General features: G+C 40.0%; 1 protein-coding gene across 1 annotated transcript in view; it reads right to left on the bottom strand.

Annotated features, from left to right (window-relative positions):
• The window catches only part of LOC117512544 (dedicator of cytokinesis protein 3-like), a 173,113-nt gene that overhangs the window by 22,047 nt on the left and 135,015 nt on the right, over positions 1-16,051 (bottom strand). Inside the window, 17 exon segments of the mRNA XM_034172653.1 lie at positions 2,487-2,653; positions 2,857-2,998; positions 3,763-3,867; positions 4,125-4,211; positions 6,820-6,968; positions 9,483-9,576; positions 9,670-9,730; positions 9,816-9,911; positions 9,990-10,016; positions 10,117-10,202; positions 10,291-10,439; positions 10,668-10,726; positions 11,175-11,275; positions 15,097-15,172; positions 15,375-15,469; positions 15,558-15,656; positions 15,759-15,905. Coding sequence (XP_034028544.1) covers positions 2,487-2,653; positions 2,857-2,998; positions 3,763-3,867; positions 4,125-4,211; positions 6,820-6,968; positions 9,483-9,576; positions 9,670-9,730; positions 9,816-9,911; positions 9,990-10,016; positions 10,117-10,202; positions 10,291-10,439; positions 10,668-10,726; positions 11,175-11,275; positions 15,097-15,172; positions 15,375-15,469; positions 15,558-15,656; positions 15,759-15,905 — 1,740 coding nt within the window.

A 16,051-nucleotide genomic window follows, 5' to 3' on the forward strand; every position in this document is an offset into this window, starting at 1 on the left:
ATATCTACATCTATGAAAGTATCACAAATGCTGAATAATAAATAATATTTTGGAGTGGCACACACACTCCATTCTTGATGCTCATGCTCATTTCACCATGGTGACACTGCACCACATTCTTCCAGTGTTACGACGCCATGACTGCATTAATCTTGCAGCCAAGACACACATAATAAGAATTGGGAAAAAATAAAAGTGCTTTGAAAGCAGCTCCAAAACCATTAGCAGGTGTAGTTATAAGGAAAGGTGATGTAATGCAGCAGATCGCCTGCTTAGGCAACAAACATGCTTGGAAAGTTTTACAGGCATCAGTTTCAAAATGAGTGCATCCCTATCGTTAACACTGAACGAATTTTCAAAAATTCATAACTCTGTTAAAAAAAATGTTTTTTTCATATTTGAGAGCATTATGTAGGATGGTTTCTTTTATCGACTGACAAAGTTTGATCTGGATCTGATCCATATTACAGATTTTGGGCCATTTAAATTTAACAACTCCATTATATATATAATGGAGCTATAATGTATATTTTACATTATATCTTAACCAAACGTGCCCCACTTACTCTCATATTTGAAAGTGAGGTGCAGACTGGCACTCACTATCACCTGACAAAGTTTGATCCGGATCTGATCCGGCTTGAGGATTTTGTGGACATTTGGATTTAATATTGAAAAGCCCATTTGGTGTACATTTTGCATTATATCTCAATCAAAAGTGTTTCAGTCAATCTCATTTTTCTGTTATGGGTTTACCTACACCACCAAAATTGGATGCAGGTTCCAATCTTATGCCTGTTTGTCTATCTTCCAGTTACCAGTTAGAAACCAAGAGCCAAAAAGCAGCGACAAATCAAATTGTGCATAGCAGAGATGACCAGTGTTCTGTGAAAATTATCTGAAAAAAAGAATTCAGAAACCAAAAGTTTGGAAAAAATCTCACAACACCACAAAAAAACTTTGATTCAAGTGCATGAACTAAATATATATGTACACCTGACATTTGATCACATCTAATTTAGCTTATGAAAAGTCACGTCTAACAGGACTTTGACCTTGACAATTTTTTCCAAGATAAAATTTTGTGGAATTGGAAACTAGTCTTGGCGGAGGTTTGCGCCCCATGAGCACTGTGCTCTAGTTTTTAAGTGTTTACACAAGTCAAACAGAAATGATAAAATGACATGTCTGTTCAAATATCTAATCAGCCAGTCGCATGGCAGTACCTCAGTGCATTTAGACATTTTCAAGAATTCAAACCAAGCATCAAAGGACACTGATGTAACTGTTGTTGGTGCAAGGCAGGTTACTTTGAGTGTTTCAGAAATTGTTGATCCACTGGGATTCCCATGCACAACCATCTCTGCAGTCTACAGAGTACATTTCAAATTGTTTTTGGAAATCATGGACGTTGTGTCCTCTGGACAAAAAAGGAAAAAGACCATCCAGATTGTTACCAGTGCCATGTTCAAAAGCCAGCATCTGTGATGGTATGGGGATGGTCATGGGCAACTTACACACCTGTGATGGCACCATCAATGCTGAAAGGTACATCCAGGTTTTGGAGCAACACATGCTGCCATCCAAGTAACATCTTTTTCAGGGATGTCCCTGCTTATTTCAGCAAGACAATGCCAAGCCACTTTCTGCACGTGTTACAACAGTGTGGCTTCATAGTAAAAGAGTGCGGGTACTAGACTGGCCTGCCTGCAGTCCAGACCTGTCGCCCAGTGAAAATGTGTGGAGCATTATGAAACGCAAAATACGACAACGGAGACCCCAGACTGTTGAACAACTGAAATTGTACATCAAGCAAGAATGGGAAAGAATTCCATCTACAAAGCTTCAACAATTAGTGTCCTCAGTTCCCAAACGCTTATTGAGTGTTGTTAGAAGAAAAGGTGATGTAACAGAGTGGTAAAGATACCACTGTCCCAGCTTTTTTGAAAAGTGTTGCAGGCATCCTTTTCAAAATGAGCAAATATTTGCACAAAAACAATAAAGTTTATCAGTTTGAACATTAAATATCTTGTCTTTGTGGTGTATTCAACTGAATATAGGTTGAAGAGGATTTGCAAATCATTGTATTCTGTTTTTATTTACATTTTACACAACGTCCCAACTTCATTGGAATTGGGGTTGTACATGTTAGACTTACGCTCATGTAACATTAAAACCAACAACACCCATGTTGTTGGGTTTTTTTAGTGCTGAGATGTCGTGTTGATGGTGGCGTAATTTTATAAGTCCTTATTATCGAAACAACTTGAAAGTACTCCTGTCTCAAAGCTGTAGGGCTCCCTCTGCAGTCACCACAGGGAGTTACATCTGGTTACATCACCTGATATTCCTGCTTTATTCTACACTAACTACACTCACTATACAGCTACAGCATATATTTCAGCTTTAATTCACCATGCTTTGAAGAAAACACTGAATTTTGGGAAAGAAGAGGACACGTGAGGGGTGCTGGTAGTGCATCGTACCCTGAACTCATTCTCTCGGTCTTTGGGCCCCTTGTGGAAAGGCCTGTCATAGTGGAAGCGGCTGACATTGTTTATGCGGTAGAAACTTTTGATCCTCTCGGGCACCCGCTCCAGCTGTGGCACATCAGAGATGTCAGACACTGGAGTTACCGCATAGATCTGCAAATCTGGAGGCCAACTTGTCAAGGAAGTGACAGACAGAAAGAAATGCATGGATAGGAAGAATAGTCATAATGTTTGAAGAAAAACGCTGACAAAGACCTTCTGTTTTGACTTCCTGGCGTGGAAAATCAAAATCCCAATTTCCAGTGTAATCTTTAAGGCAACCATGAGACATGGATAAAGCACCAAAGCCAAATGAGGAGGATACACTGAGCGTCGCTCTGCAGAATGGTGTCATCAGGTTGGTTGGGATGCTGCATGGCGATGGCTTGGGGGAATTCGCCCAGCATCCTCTGCTGGAAGTCCTCAAGCCGCTCGTAGTCATAACCACGGCACACAAACTCCTTGTTCTAGGAGAAGAGGACAATAAAAGTTGCCAGTAACAATGAGAATGAAGGACACACATACAGACTTGAATGAAACGATCTGACTGCAAAATGTTTTAAAATACAGTGTGCAGTAAGATATCTTGGTAGTACAGTGGTCCACCTTGGAGATCTGAAAGACATCCAGCATAAAACTTTCGGTAAAATCAAAGAGCTGATCCACTGTAGTGATCCCAAGAAAAAAGGAGCAGTCAAAAGTACTGGGGTGGGTAACTGTGTGCCATGAAGGGTAAGGGCATTGTTGGTGTAACTTGCTACCAATAACCTCAGCTGGCGATTTCACAGATGATTGCGACGTTAAAATGTTGGGAGGGGCTCATCAGTAAAGGTGCCTTCTGAGGCAATCGGTGGGTTTAAGATTTCAAGAATGATGGCCCACGACATTGAGATTTAAAGAACGTATGGTGTGGGTGAAAATGAGTTTTGAGGTGGGCGGTGCGGTTCTTTGTACCAGGTGGTAGATAGAGCCCAAACAGTCCAAAAATTTGAGTGAAGGCTTCCTTATAACATAGTTCACCTGGTTCTGATATATGACTCTCATGGAGGTAAAAAAAAAACAAAAAATCTTAATTTATAACATACAGTGAGGAAAGTACTGCAATAGGTCATTGGCTAGATTAAAAGGGATGAATTTAATCTCATCTTCAAGATGTATATGCAGTAGAAAAGCAGTAAGTCAGATCAGCACAATCATAACTGTGTCAGGACAGAAAAACAAAGGCTTTTACCCTGAGGAAGAAAGGAAATTTCCTTCCATAGAAGCCCATTCGGAAAAATTCTGGTTCAATCCTTTGCTGTTCAATGATGTTGTCGTAGTAAGCTGCCTCCATTTTCTGTTACAAACAACAAGCATGATGAATAATGATTTAATTACACTCAATACTGAATATTCTGCATTTCTTATGTGTTTCAGCCTACGTGATGGGAAGAAAACTGGAAATCTGCTCTCTTCTTTTTTCATCATAGTAGATGTTGAAAGCTTAAAAGCAGTGATGCACACACACACACACACACACACACACACACACACACACACACACACACACACACACACACACACACACACACACACAAGCAAGACTGTACTTACTCTGATCCAGCTGAGGCTTTGATAATCATATAAAGTCTCATACTGGAAAGCCAGCTCCCGGCACAGGGAAATTCCATATTCCCAGCACTGCAAAGTGATAAATACATGGAACTGTGAATGAATGAATCTTGGAGTGCTTTTTTTTAACTCTGCAAGCACAATAAATAAATAAATCCATTACTCTTACGGTACTGGTATTACAGTGTTATTATAGATTAATACACACGCATTCAAAAACATTTTAGAGCATGTGAGCTGAAAGGCAATATTATTTTGAAGTGGAAATAAATGTTCATAAGAGACAGGATGTCTCTTCCTGCTAAATATTTATAGTATATTAATATTTGCTGTTATCAAAGGTCTGAGTGTCAAGTTCCAATATTCCATGGGTCTAATGTCTGTCATCAGTTCTGTTTTTCTTATTTGTTTTAGGACACTGTAACAACTGTGCTCACATTTCAAATTCATTAAAAGTTTTTTTTTTTTTAAGTGTTTTTAAATAAACCGAGGGACTGCACTCAAGATTCTGTTTCAGTGGAAGCATTTTAACATTCAAAGCACTTCATTATGGAAACAACTCAAGGGAACTCATTGATATTCCAACTACTTAGAAGTCACTAATTTTAATTCATTTTACACATTATCCAGATGTGCAAACTACAATTGTTCATACACACATTAAATCTTGACATTTTTCAGATTTTTTGTTTTGTTTTGTTTTTGCCTTATTTCATGAGAAATTACCCGAAAAGTGGAAAACTATCCTATTTCATCATATTGGCAATTAATTAATTAATTAATTAATTTTTATTTATTTGAGTTAACCTGATAACAATCCAACCAACAGACAGTGTTGAAAATATAACCTCTTTTTCAGCAAAGCATTAGCAGAAGAAGACGTTGGGTTTTCTCCTCTGGAGGGAGCTGTTTGTCAAAAGCCCAGACACAAGTTCTTTTAATTTCATAAATGAATATCAGGCAGGCAGGACTGATTAAGGGAATAAAATCACATTTATACAGACATCTGACTCTTATTACCTTGTGCGCCAGCAAAGAGGCAAAGCAGGGTGCACACAAAACAAATAAACGGTGCTAAATAGCACCATTTATTTGGCTTCTAATCATAGTGGAACCACTTTTGGTGCTCTATAGCACCAAATATATATTTATTGCACTAGTGCTATAAATATAGTGCTTTAGGTGCTATATAGCACTAAAAGTGGTTCCCCTATTAATCTAAGCCAAACAACAACTTTTAGTGCTTTTTGCCACAATTTTTGTTTTGTGTGTATTGTAATGGGCCCTCTATCTGTGCGTGTGTGCATGTGTGTGTGTGTGTGTGTGAGAGAGAGAGACAAAGTTCAAGGTCATCAAAAACTGTGCAAAAAACATTTTTTTTCTGCTATATCTCCACAACCAATAGGGTGAGAGATGATCTAAAGTTTATCTTGATCAGCAACATATTTGTGATTGATTGGTGTCATGATGAAGTCACAAGGAAGTCATAAAAGGAAGTCATGTTTGTTCAGAGCATGCAGGGGTTGCATCAGCTCTCCGATACCTTTCATTGGTTCTCATGATGTGATATTTGTTTGTAACTCAAAGCCGACTGTGTTAAAACTGAAACCCAAATAAATAAATAAATCAAATCAAATCAATTTTATTTATATAGCGCCAAATCACAACAAACAGTTGCCCCAAGGCGCTTTATATTGTAAGGCAAGGCCATACAATAATTACGGAAAAACCCCAACGGTCAAAACGACCCCCTGTGAGCAAGCACTTGGCGACAGTGGGAAGGAAAAACTCCCTTTTAACAGGAAGAAACCTCCAGCAGAACCAGGCTCAGGGAAGGGCAGTCTTCTGCTGGGACTGGTTGGGGCTGAAATAAATAACAATATACTAATAAAAGTCCTAACTGCTAAAAATGAGTTAACAAGCAGAAATAAATGTCATAATGCCAATGAGAACAGATGAAAAATACTATTATTTATTATTTTACTCTGTTCTTTCAGGAATTCACAATTTCACTGCATGCAATGTGATGGAAAAAAAAATCAAAGGCATCTTTTATTAGAGAGGGAGCATTTAGTCAAGTAAACACAGTATTAATCACAATCCAGTGCATGGAACTAAACAATACACGAGAACATTCACACTTTACTGAAAGCTAAATGTCATTAACAACAGACTATAACTTTGAGAAATGCAAGTTCAAGTCTCATATTAGCATAATTGATGAAAATAAGACTATAAAACAGCCATGTTTCAGAAAGAACTCTTCAAGTTAAAGTTTGGTTTGTTTACTTGTTTGTCTGTAGACGACTTCAATGACCAATGTGCTGGCCAGATTTTATTTAGGGTATATTTTGAAACAGGACCGTCCAATAAAGGTCAAGTATTCACTAATGTAGCCCAAACTGCAGTAATTCTGATTTGTTGGGTAGAAATAGGACTGACCAAGCTGCTACCATGTTTCAAAGAGCTAACCTGACCCAGCAGGCCGCTCCAGTTGTCTCTGGATGTAGCCGCGACTTTAAGCGGTGGCTTATTTTAACCCATCTTGTCCCATCACAGATCAAACTGTTTTACATTTTAGTGTTGGAGCTCCATGTACAGCCCAGGATTCAACACAAATCTGACATTTTTGTTCATCCTGCACAAAGCATTCATATAACTTCAGTAATGAACTTGCCTTGCCCTTGTTGAAGTAGTGCAGGATTTTGCGACTCAGGTTTTCCTTGCGCTGCCACTCACTCTGACACGGGTAGTGGAGGAAATCCCTGAGGGGCCAGTCCTCCCACTGCAGCAGCTCCCAGTACAGCAGCAAGGTGAACGCTGCCTCTGTTGTCCAGGGGTCAAAGGTTAACACAACAGCTTCTAAGAGGCACTAAAGTCTGATAAGTCGCCTTGATTTTCATGTGAATTACGGTTACATACTGTAGATGTCGGGATGGTGCATAATTTACACAACCCTCTTGTTTATTCAGTTAGCGTGACAGAACAGTAAAACATGTTCACCACCTCCCTGTTTGTTTTACTTAAGCGGTGAATAAGCGGCTGCAGTCCATTAGTCATATATACGTGCACATACAGCAAGAAAGCCACTGCAGCCAGCGATGTGAGTGAAGCCAAAGTCTTTCAGCCATCTGCACAACATATCAGAGACATTAGAAAACTGTAGTCACTGCCCCTCCCCAAATAAATTTATTTTGTGTTACTTAAAGAGCACGTTTTAAAAAAAAAAAAAAACATTATGAATTAATAAAATCATTCTAGTGTCATTTGATTCTAATTTCAGTGTCTGATTGGTTCCAGGGGGTTCCCTCTTCCAGAACATGTATTATTTAAAGTCTGTGTATCTTGCTGATAGGAATATTAAAGGTGTCTGCACAGCATTACGTCTTTGTCACATTGCTGAGGGCACAGCTGTGTGTCTCCTCCTTTTTCACCGTCCACCTCCTCCTCCCACATTTCCTCTCTCTCTCTTTCTCAGATCTCTAACCCCTCAGTGGACCACCTGCCGAGCTTTTCTCTCTCTTTGTTGGAATGCTTCATGACTCCTGCCTGTCGTGTCAAAAGCCTGTGATTTGGATCTTTGTCCTACTGAAGAAGACACTGACATTCTCTCTCTCTCTCTCTCATTTTAAAACTATTCCTACATGTAATTCCTGCTGTGTTGACTCTTTGAAGGGGTTTTTCTTTTCTTTTTTCTTGATTTTGAATCCATCCCAGATTTTCCCCTGAGTCTGGTAATGACCCAACAAAAACCCCTTGGGCCCTATCTTGACAGTGTGAAGGCTTCTATTTAAACAGCACAAAATCTCAGTGCAAACCAGCGTGCTTGGTGTTAACGGGCTGGATTTAGTAACCTAATTAGTCATGGGTGTGTTGAGGACATAAAACCAAGCACAGTGACTCAACAGTGGATCAGAACTTCTTCCATTTACAGATGTTGGAGGACATTGTGCTCATTTGGACCTTCAAGGCAACAGAAATGTTTCTGTACCTTTTTCTCACATTTGTACCTCAAGACAATCCTGTCTCGGAGGTCTACAGACAATTCCTTTGACTTAATGCTTGGTTTGTGCTCTGACATGCACTGTCAACTGTGGGACCTTATAGACAGGTGTGTGCCTTTCTGAATCATGTCCAGTTAAGTGAATTTACCCTAGGTGGACTCCAATTAAGCTGTAGAACCATCTCAAGGATGATCAGTGGAAACAGGATGCACCTGAGCTCAGTTTTGACCTTCATGGCAAAGGCTGTGAATACTTGTGTACATAAGGTTTCTTAGCTTTTTTATTTTTGATAAATTTGCAAAATCTGAAACAAAAATATCACATTGTCATTATGGGGTATTGTGTGTAGCATTTAAAAAAATGTATTTCATCTAATTTTGAATAAGGCTGTAACATAAAAAATGTGGAAGAAGTGCAGCGCTGTGAATACTGTATAGTGACAGTTGGATTAACATCTGTTGTATCCAGTTGTATGGATGAAGAATGTTTCCCTGACCACTGTGCATGTGCTGTGCATGTAAAGTGCAACTGTTTCAGATGGCCTTTCACACAGACCTCACAAACAAATTCTTGAATGAATGCAAGTCTGGAGAGACATTTCTGCATCACTTTTTGAAAGTAAGTTAAAAACTGTTCAATCCATCTCTAATTGGAAATGTGCTACATCTGTGCGGTGAGATGCAGTTGGCTTGAGTGAGCTGTCGCTTCACTCTAAAATGGTTGTGTAAACATGGTTGTTTAAATAGGAATAATATTACATATATAATTTATTGTAACAATTTGTTACAAGTTACTTTTCCCATTTAAACAACCTAATTTTGTAGGTCTGGTTGAGATAACTAACTTATGTAAATATAGTGTCTTAATGACAAATAGTATTCCCAGCAGTCTACATTCTCCTTTCAAACCATGTTTGAAGTCTAGACTCCCTTTGAAAATGGAATTATTAAATAATTCATTCATCCACCTCACACAATTCCACACAGTAAAATCACCAGTGTTAAATTATTACTAACAGTGAACATATGGTCCCTCTCTGACCAGAGTAGAACCATATGTACACTGGCAGTGTTAATTTAACACTGTCAGTGTTAGTTTTACACTGGTGACTTTACTGTGCAGCCTCATGGAAAAAAGAAAAATACCATAAGAATATGGCACAAACCAGATTCATAAAAGTTTTGTTTTTCAATTAGGTATTACTTTTATTTCATTGTGTTTGTTTCCAATTCAGTTGTATGTTCCTGTGATACTCTAACGTGGATAATTCTGCACAGATTCTGCACGTCATATTGCCCTTGCAGGACTATCTGTTGTGTGTTAACGTCTCTGTTACCTGTGAAGTCCTCTGCTTGGAGATGAAGGTCACAGAGTTTGTGGATGTAACGGATGTACATGTCCTCCTTGTTAACTTCTGATTTGTAGAAGTTCTACAGTTTAATTCAAATGAAATAGCGGTGATCGTTAAAAATATGATCCTTTACTGTAACATCTCCTCTTAAAATGAGTCATGAATGTCTCACCATGAGGTTGACAGAGCCGCCGACTTTCTTATTCTCCATCTCGTCTCCTTTCATGCAGTCCCTAAACACAAATATTTTTTCCCTCTCATTGCTCTGTGGGTTCTTGAGATAAATCGGTAACACTGGAAATGCCTATTTCGCTATACCTGTAATCCAATAATCGCTCAACAAGTCTGGTAACCGATGTGACAAATGAGATACCCGTCTCTCTCCAGGTCTCTTGCTCTATTTTCTCCAGGAGGCTGCACAGACAATAAAGATACTTCAAGATGCCGAAGATTTGCACCAAAATGTCACTCGGCCTGATCAGAATATCTCACCTCGGATATGGACCGAACAGCTGGGTCCTGTGGTGAAATGGTCATGACATATAGAACATAGAACGGTATGTGAGCAGAATGAAAGCATTTTTTATTATGAGCACCATATAACACATTTAATTCTTACAACAGGCTGAAGAGCTCTCTGTGATTGTCGTCGCCTTTCCCATCTGACACCATGCTGTCCAACTTGTCCATCAGCTCTGCTTCCACCTGCGCGCGCACACACATACATTCAGTCTCAACATGTGACAGACACCTGCTGTGCAGCACAGTCTGTGCTTAATAAAATATTTATCACCTGTTTGAAGTTGCCATTTTTCCTCTGCTCCCAATCCATCATGTCATGGAAAATTGGGATCATAATATTCCGAACTTCTGTCTGCGGCACCAGGGTGACACCCAAGAAAGGCCCCATCATTCCTGGGATGAAGTGGGGCTTGTTGTCACCTGGATCACATGGATAGAGAGAGAGAGAGAGAGAGAGAGAGAGAGAGAGAGAGAGAGAGAGAGAGAGAGAGAGAGAGAGAGAGAGAGAGGAGAGGGAGAGAGAGAGAGAGAGAGAGAGAGAGAGACGCTTTGTTTTGTTTCTTTGTTTGTTTTCTCCATTTATTCTTATAAAGGACTAAATGTTGGTTCTTGGGTGTGACATGTTGGAGGTTTTTAAGACAACCACACCTAACTTCTGCCACATGCTGAAGAGCTCATATGCCATTATCACTCTCATATCTCCATACCTGCAAAAACAGAGAAAAAAGGCAATAATCCGTCTGTCCACATGTCCTCCCTGGTCCTTTGGCTGATTTCCACCAAACTTGATACATACAGTCTTTTGGGCCAAGGTCGTGTCTGCCAGCTTGTCTACTGGCCAACTTTCTGATTTCAGTCAAACTTGTTATGTGATTGAAAGTTGACCCCAAAAGTGCCTTTAAATAATCCATTTTGGCAACAGTCAATGTCAAGGAGTATAATTTTCAACCCCCTTTGGACCAGATGTAGCACACACATAGTTGGATTGCAGCACTACCTGGCAAGGTCAGTCAGAGGTCAGTTATTTGGATAAAGGTCAAGGTCAATGGAGTTAAATGTCAGATTGCCATAGTCCTTATTGTCTTCATGCTTTCAGTACTATAACCTAGTGTTGGGGGGGAAAAAAAATCACACAGTGAAAGAGAGTTTTCTTACTTGTCGAGCACTTTTTTTCTCTTTGCTGGTCCAAGTGCCTCCAGCTGCAAACTGGGCTGGTTGATGTACAGAACAGTAAGGCTGAAAAAGGAGTTCCACACCTGACAAATATAAGAGGAAGGATTTATGTTAGATTCTTGTTTCCTCGCGTGAAAGCAACCTGTGTTTTGTTCCATAAGGAGATGAAGAAGAATTACTAAAGGGCTCATACTGTACACCTTTACAGGTCACAGTTTAACATACCCCTTCAATACTCAGGCAATACAACCAAAATAAAATGCACTTTCAGTGCTCTGAGAAACAACTTGGGCCCAATAATTCACCTGGCTCAAAGTAGCACACAGCATATCTCCATTCTCATTACTAGTGTACAACAGAAATATTACCCACATCATGTAAGTAGCAAGTATACAGTAATTACACTCATTTATGTGCCCATGAGTTGTGGTCAGGCACAATGTTATTGCATTGTTATCATGAGCTAAGTGTAGCAAAGATTGGGGGAAAGGTGGCTGTTTGCACCTGGGAGAAAATGAAGGAGAGCGAGGAGGAGGAGGGGATGCAGGAACAATGTGCTCAAATGTTTCACCTCAGGGAGCTGTGACGGATGATTGCTGATGCACTCATAAATATGCTTTGTACTCACATCAGTTTCCTTGTCAGAAAAGCTCTTACTGCAGAGCGTGCCTTCTACATAATGTAGGCACACTTACATCTTAAAAGGAATGGTAGATCAATCAATCAATTTTTTTATATAGCGCCAAATCACAACAAACAGTTGCCCCAAGGCGCTTTATATTGTAAGGCAAGGCCATACAATAATTATGTAAAACCCCAACGGTCAAAACGACCCCCTGTGAGCAAGCACTTGGCTACAGTGGGAAGGAAAAACTCCCTTTTAACAGGAAGAAACCTCCAGCAGAACCAGGCTCAGGGAGGGGCAGTCTTCTGCTGGGACTGGTTGGGGCTGAGGGAGAGAACCAGGAAAAAGACATGCTGTGGAGGGGAGCAGAGATCGATCACTAATGATTAATGCAGAGTGGTGCATACAGAGCAAAAAGAGAAAGAAACAGTGCATCATGGGAACCCCCCAGCAGTCTAAGTCTATAGCAGCATAACTAAGGGATGGTTCAGGGTCACCTGATCCAGCCCTAACTATAAGCTTTAGCAAAAAGGAAAGTTTTAAGCCTAATCTTAAAAGTAGAGAGGGTGTCTGTCTCCCTGATCTGAATTGGGAGCTGGTTCCACAGGAGAGGAGCCTGAAAGCTGAAGGCTCTGCCTCCCATTCTACTCTTACAAACCCTAGGAACTACAAGTAAGCCTGCAGTCTGAGAGCGAAGCACTCTATTGGGTGATATGGTACTACGAGGTCCCTAAGATAAGATGGGACCTGATTATTCAAAACCTTATAAGTAAGAAGAAGAATTTTAAATTCTATTCTAGAATTAACAGGAAGCCAATGAAGAGAGGCCAATATGGGTGAGATATGCTCTCTCCTTCTAGTCCCCATCAGTACTCTAGCTGCAGCATTTTGAATTAACTGAAGGCTTTTTAGGGAACTTTTAGGACAACCTGATAATAATGAATTACAATAGTCCAGCCTAGAGGAAATAAATGCATGAATTAGTTTTTCAGCATCACTCTGAGACAAGACCTTTCTGATTTTAGAGATATTGCGTAAATGCAAAAAAGCAGTCCTACATATTTGTTTAATATGCGCTTTGAATGACATATCCTGATCAAAATGACTCCAAGATTTCTCACAGTATTACTAGAGGTCAGGGTAATGCCATCCACAGTAAGGATCTGGTTAGACACCATGTTTCTAAGATTTGTGGGGCCAAGTACAATAACTTCAGTTTTATCTGAGTTTAAAAGCAGGAAATTAGAGGTCATCCATGTCTTTATGTCTGTAAGACAATCCTGCAGTTTAGCTAATTGGTGTGTGTCCTCTGGCTTCATGGATAGATAAAGCTGGGTATCATCTGCGTAACAATGAAAATTTAAGCAATACCATCTAATAATACTGCCTAAGGGAAGCATGTATAAAGTGAATAAAATTGGTCCTAGCACAGAACCTTGTGGAACTCCATAATTAACTTTAGTCTGTGAAGAAGATTCCCCATTTACATGAACAAATTGTAATCTATTAGACAAATATGATTCAAACCACCGCAGCGCAGTGCCTTTAATACCTATGGCATGCTCTAATCTCTGTAATAAAATTTTATGGTCAACAGTATCAAAAGCAGCACTGAGGTCTAACAGAACAAGCACAGAGATGAGTCCACTGTCCGAGGCCATAAGAAGATCATTTGTAACCTTCACTAATGCTGTTTCTGTACTATGATGAATTCTAAAACCTGACTGAAACTCTTCAAACTTGATTGGTTTATTTCATGTTTCACCCTAAACATATTCATAATAAAGTCAGTGACTAAATATACAGTGCATCTCAAAAGTATTCACAGGACTTCCATTTTTATACATTTTATGTTACAGAATAACTCCAAAATGGAGTACATTAATTTCCCTCAAAATTCTACTTACAACACCCCATAATGACAACATGAAAAAATGAAAATTTTGCAAATTTATTCAAAATAAAAAAAACTAAGAAATCACATGTACATACGTATTCACTCCCTTTGCTCAATACTTTGTTGATACACCCTTGGCAGCAATTAGAGCATATCAATGCCTCACATTCACCCTGATGTCAGGCTGCTGCCATGCAAGGCGCCCACTACACACCGGGAGCAACTAGGGGATTAAGGACTTGCCCAAGGGCCCTTAGTGATTTTCCAGTTAGGCTGGGACTTGAGCCGAGGATCCTCTGGTCTCAAGCCCAACACTTTAACCACTAGACCATCACCTCCCCTGTAATAGTTTTCACCCTGCGTCCTGCTTGCCACTCAAATTACACAAACAGTAACATGGACACACCCAAAATCTGCTAAGTGGTGTTTCAGACTCAACACATTCACACTCCTAATTCATCACATTTATATGCTTGGTCAGTGCCCCTTTCTGTTATTATTTGATGAGTTAGGTAACCCTGTCACATCATTTAGTGACGCGCAGGGACACTCACTTTTGTTTGTTTGTTTGTTGTTTTGACAACAGCATCATTTCTCTCTGACTATCTGCTTCACTTCCGCGTCATTCAGGGAACATCTATGTTATGGTTAAAGTTATGGGTAGGGTTAGCATTTCTCTGCATGCCACAGGGTGGTGCAACAAACTATTTTAACTATGAAAAGCCACTTCTAACTTTAAACTTTGAACTTGAAAATTTTTTCCAAGGTAAAAATTTGTGGAATTGGAAACTAGTGTTAGCGGAGGACTGCGCTCTACAAGCATGGTGCTCTAGGTTGATGTTGCCTGCCATGCCCTGTCTCTGAAGCAAATAGATGCACAAGCAATGGGTTTCACTGGAGACCTCAAAACCACCCGACCCCGGGACCAGCGATCTTGGAACCACTTACACCAAACTTATGAAAAATCTTTTTTTTTTTTTTTCACATCATTTCTAACACTGAATGGCATGTACTTGTCAACCTGTCTTAAAGTCCACTGCAGAAAACACGCTGTGCTTTGTAGCGGTTCCGACAATGTAGTGGTTCCGAGATCATATTGGTACCACTGTTATCAAGGTCATTTGGTTCCGAGGTCTCCATTTACCCAAGCAATGTAATGGCTGAACCTCAGTCCATGTGGGTGTGGCCCACAAATTGCAGCCTTCCTCACACATTTGACACCCACATTTGATTTATTGCCATTGATATTCCACATACACAGACAGATGCTTATAAGAGTTTAAGGATGTTTAACATGAAATTCCGACGGTTCGAAAAATGTAAAAGTGAGGGGAAAAAAACTTTTTTTGCACAATTTGACACTCGGGTGTCGAGAAACACACCTTGAAATCAAAATCAGCCTCCGAGAAGTTCTTGTGCAGTGCCGGAGACAGAAACTGTGTTGTCACTACGATGATACTGCAGGAAGCAAAGAAAGTGTTACATCCCTCACTAACACAACAATACAGGTGCCAAAAATAGATGAAAAAAACAACTGCAACACAAATGTCACCTTCAACGGAGCATTAGTTGAAGAGAGTCTCATCTCATGTTTGGGCTGTGTTCGCTTGCTGTCTCTAAGACAAAAAACAGCTCGGCACAAATGCAAAAGCAGACTTACTGACTTGTTAGAAGCCTCATGACACTCCAGTCTCGAGGGAAGATAGTCAACTTCATCAGATTGCGGAATACGCAGAAGATCTTCAGCAGGAACTCCTATGGGGGAAGATTTGCGTAAAACCGCATGCAGTCACTGTATCATGAGCGAAGGCCTCAAGAAAACATGGCCATGATGTTTTCTCACCTTCAGCTCCTCCTTGCTGTGGAAGTTATTGAGTAGATGGTGAAAGTGAATCTCTGTCATCTGTCGGAGCAGAGACAGGAGACAGGAAACATACTCCCCCTGCAAGAGAGAACACAACAGATACATATAACAAACTAAAATAATTCGTTGTATATGAAAGCAGATCTTTATTTAAATCTATGTTCCAGAGTGGAATTTTACAGTGATTTCTGCAGTGCACTGGGGGCAGCGTTGTCCTCTGGATGTCTCTACAGAGTGAGATTTGCTCATGATGGACAGCAAAGTCTGCAGAAGCACATCCAGGAGACTTTCCACCATCATCTCCACCTCCTCCTGCACCGAAGACTCCTGAGTCACACACAGAACAATCAAACACAAGAAGGCAAACATAATACGTGTCAGCACCTCCACTGCATCCTGCAATTCCACCTGTTTTGAAAACATAAACTGCTACCATTAATGTAGTTATGAGGATGTATACTGTATGTGTCATA

The sequence above is a fragment of the Thalassophryne amazonica genome, chromosome 6 (assembly GCF_902500255.1).
Source record: "Thalassophryne amazonica chromosome 6, fThaAma1.1, whole genome shotgun sequence".
NCBI lineage: Eukaryota > Metazoa > Chordata > Actinopteri > Batrachoidiformes > Batrachoididae > Thalassophryne > Thalassophryne amazonica.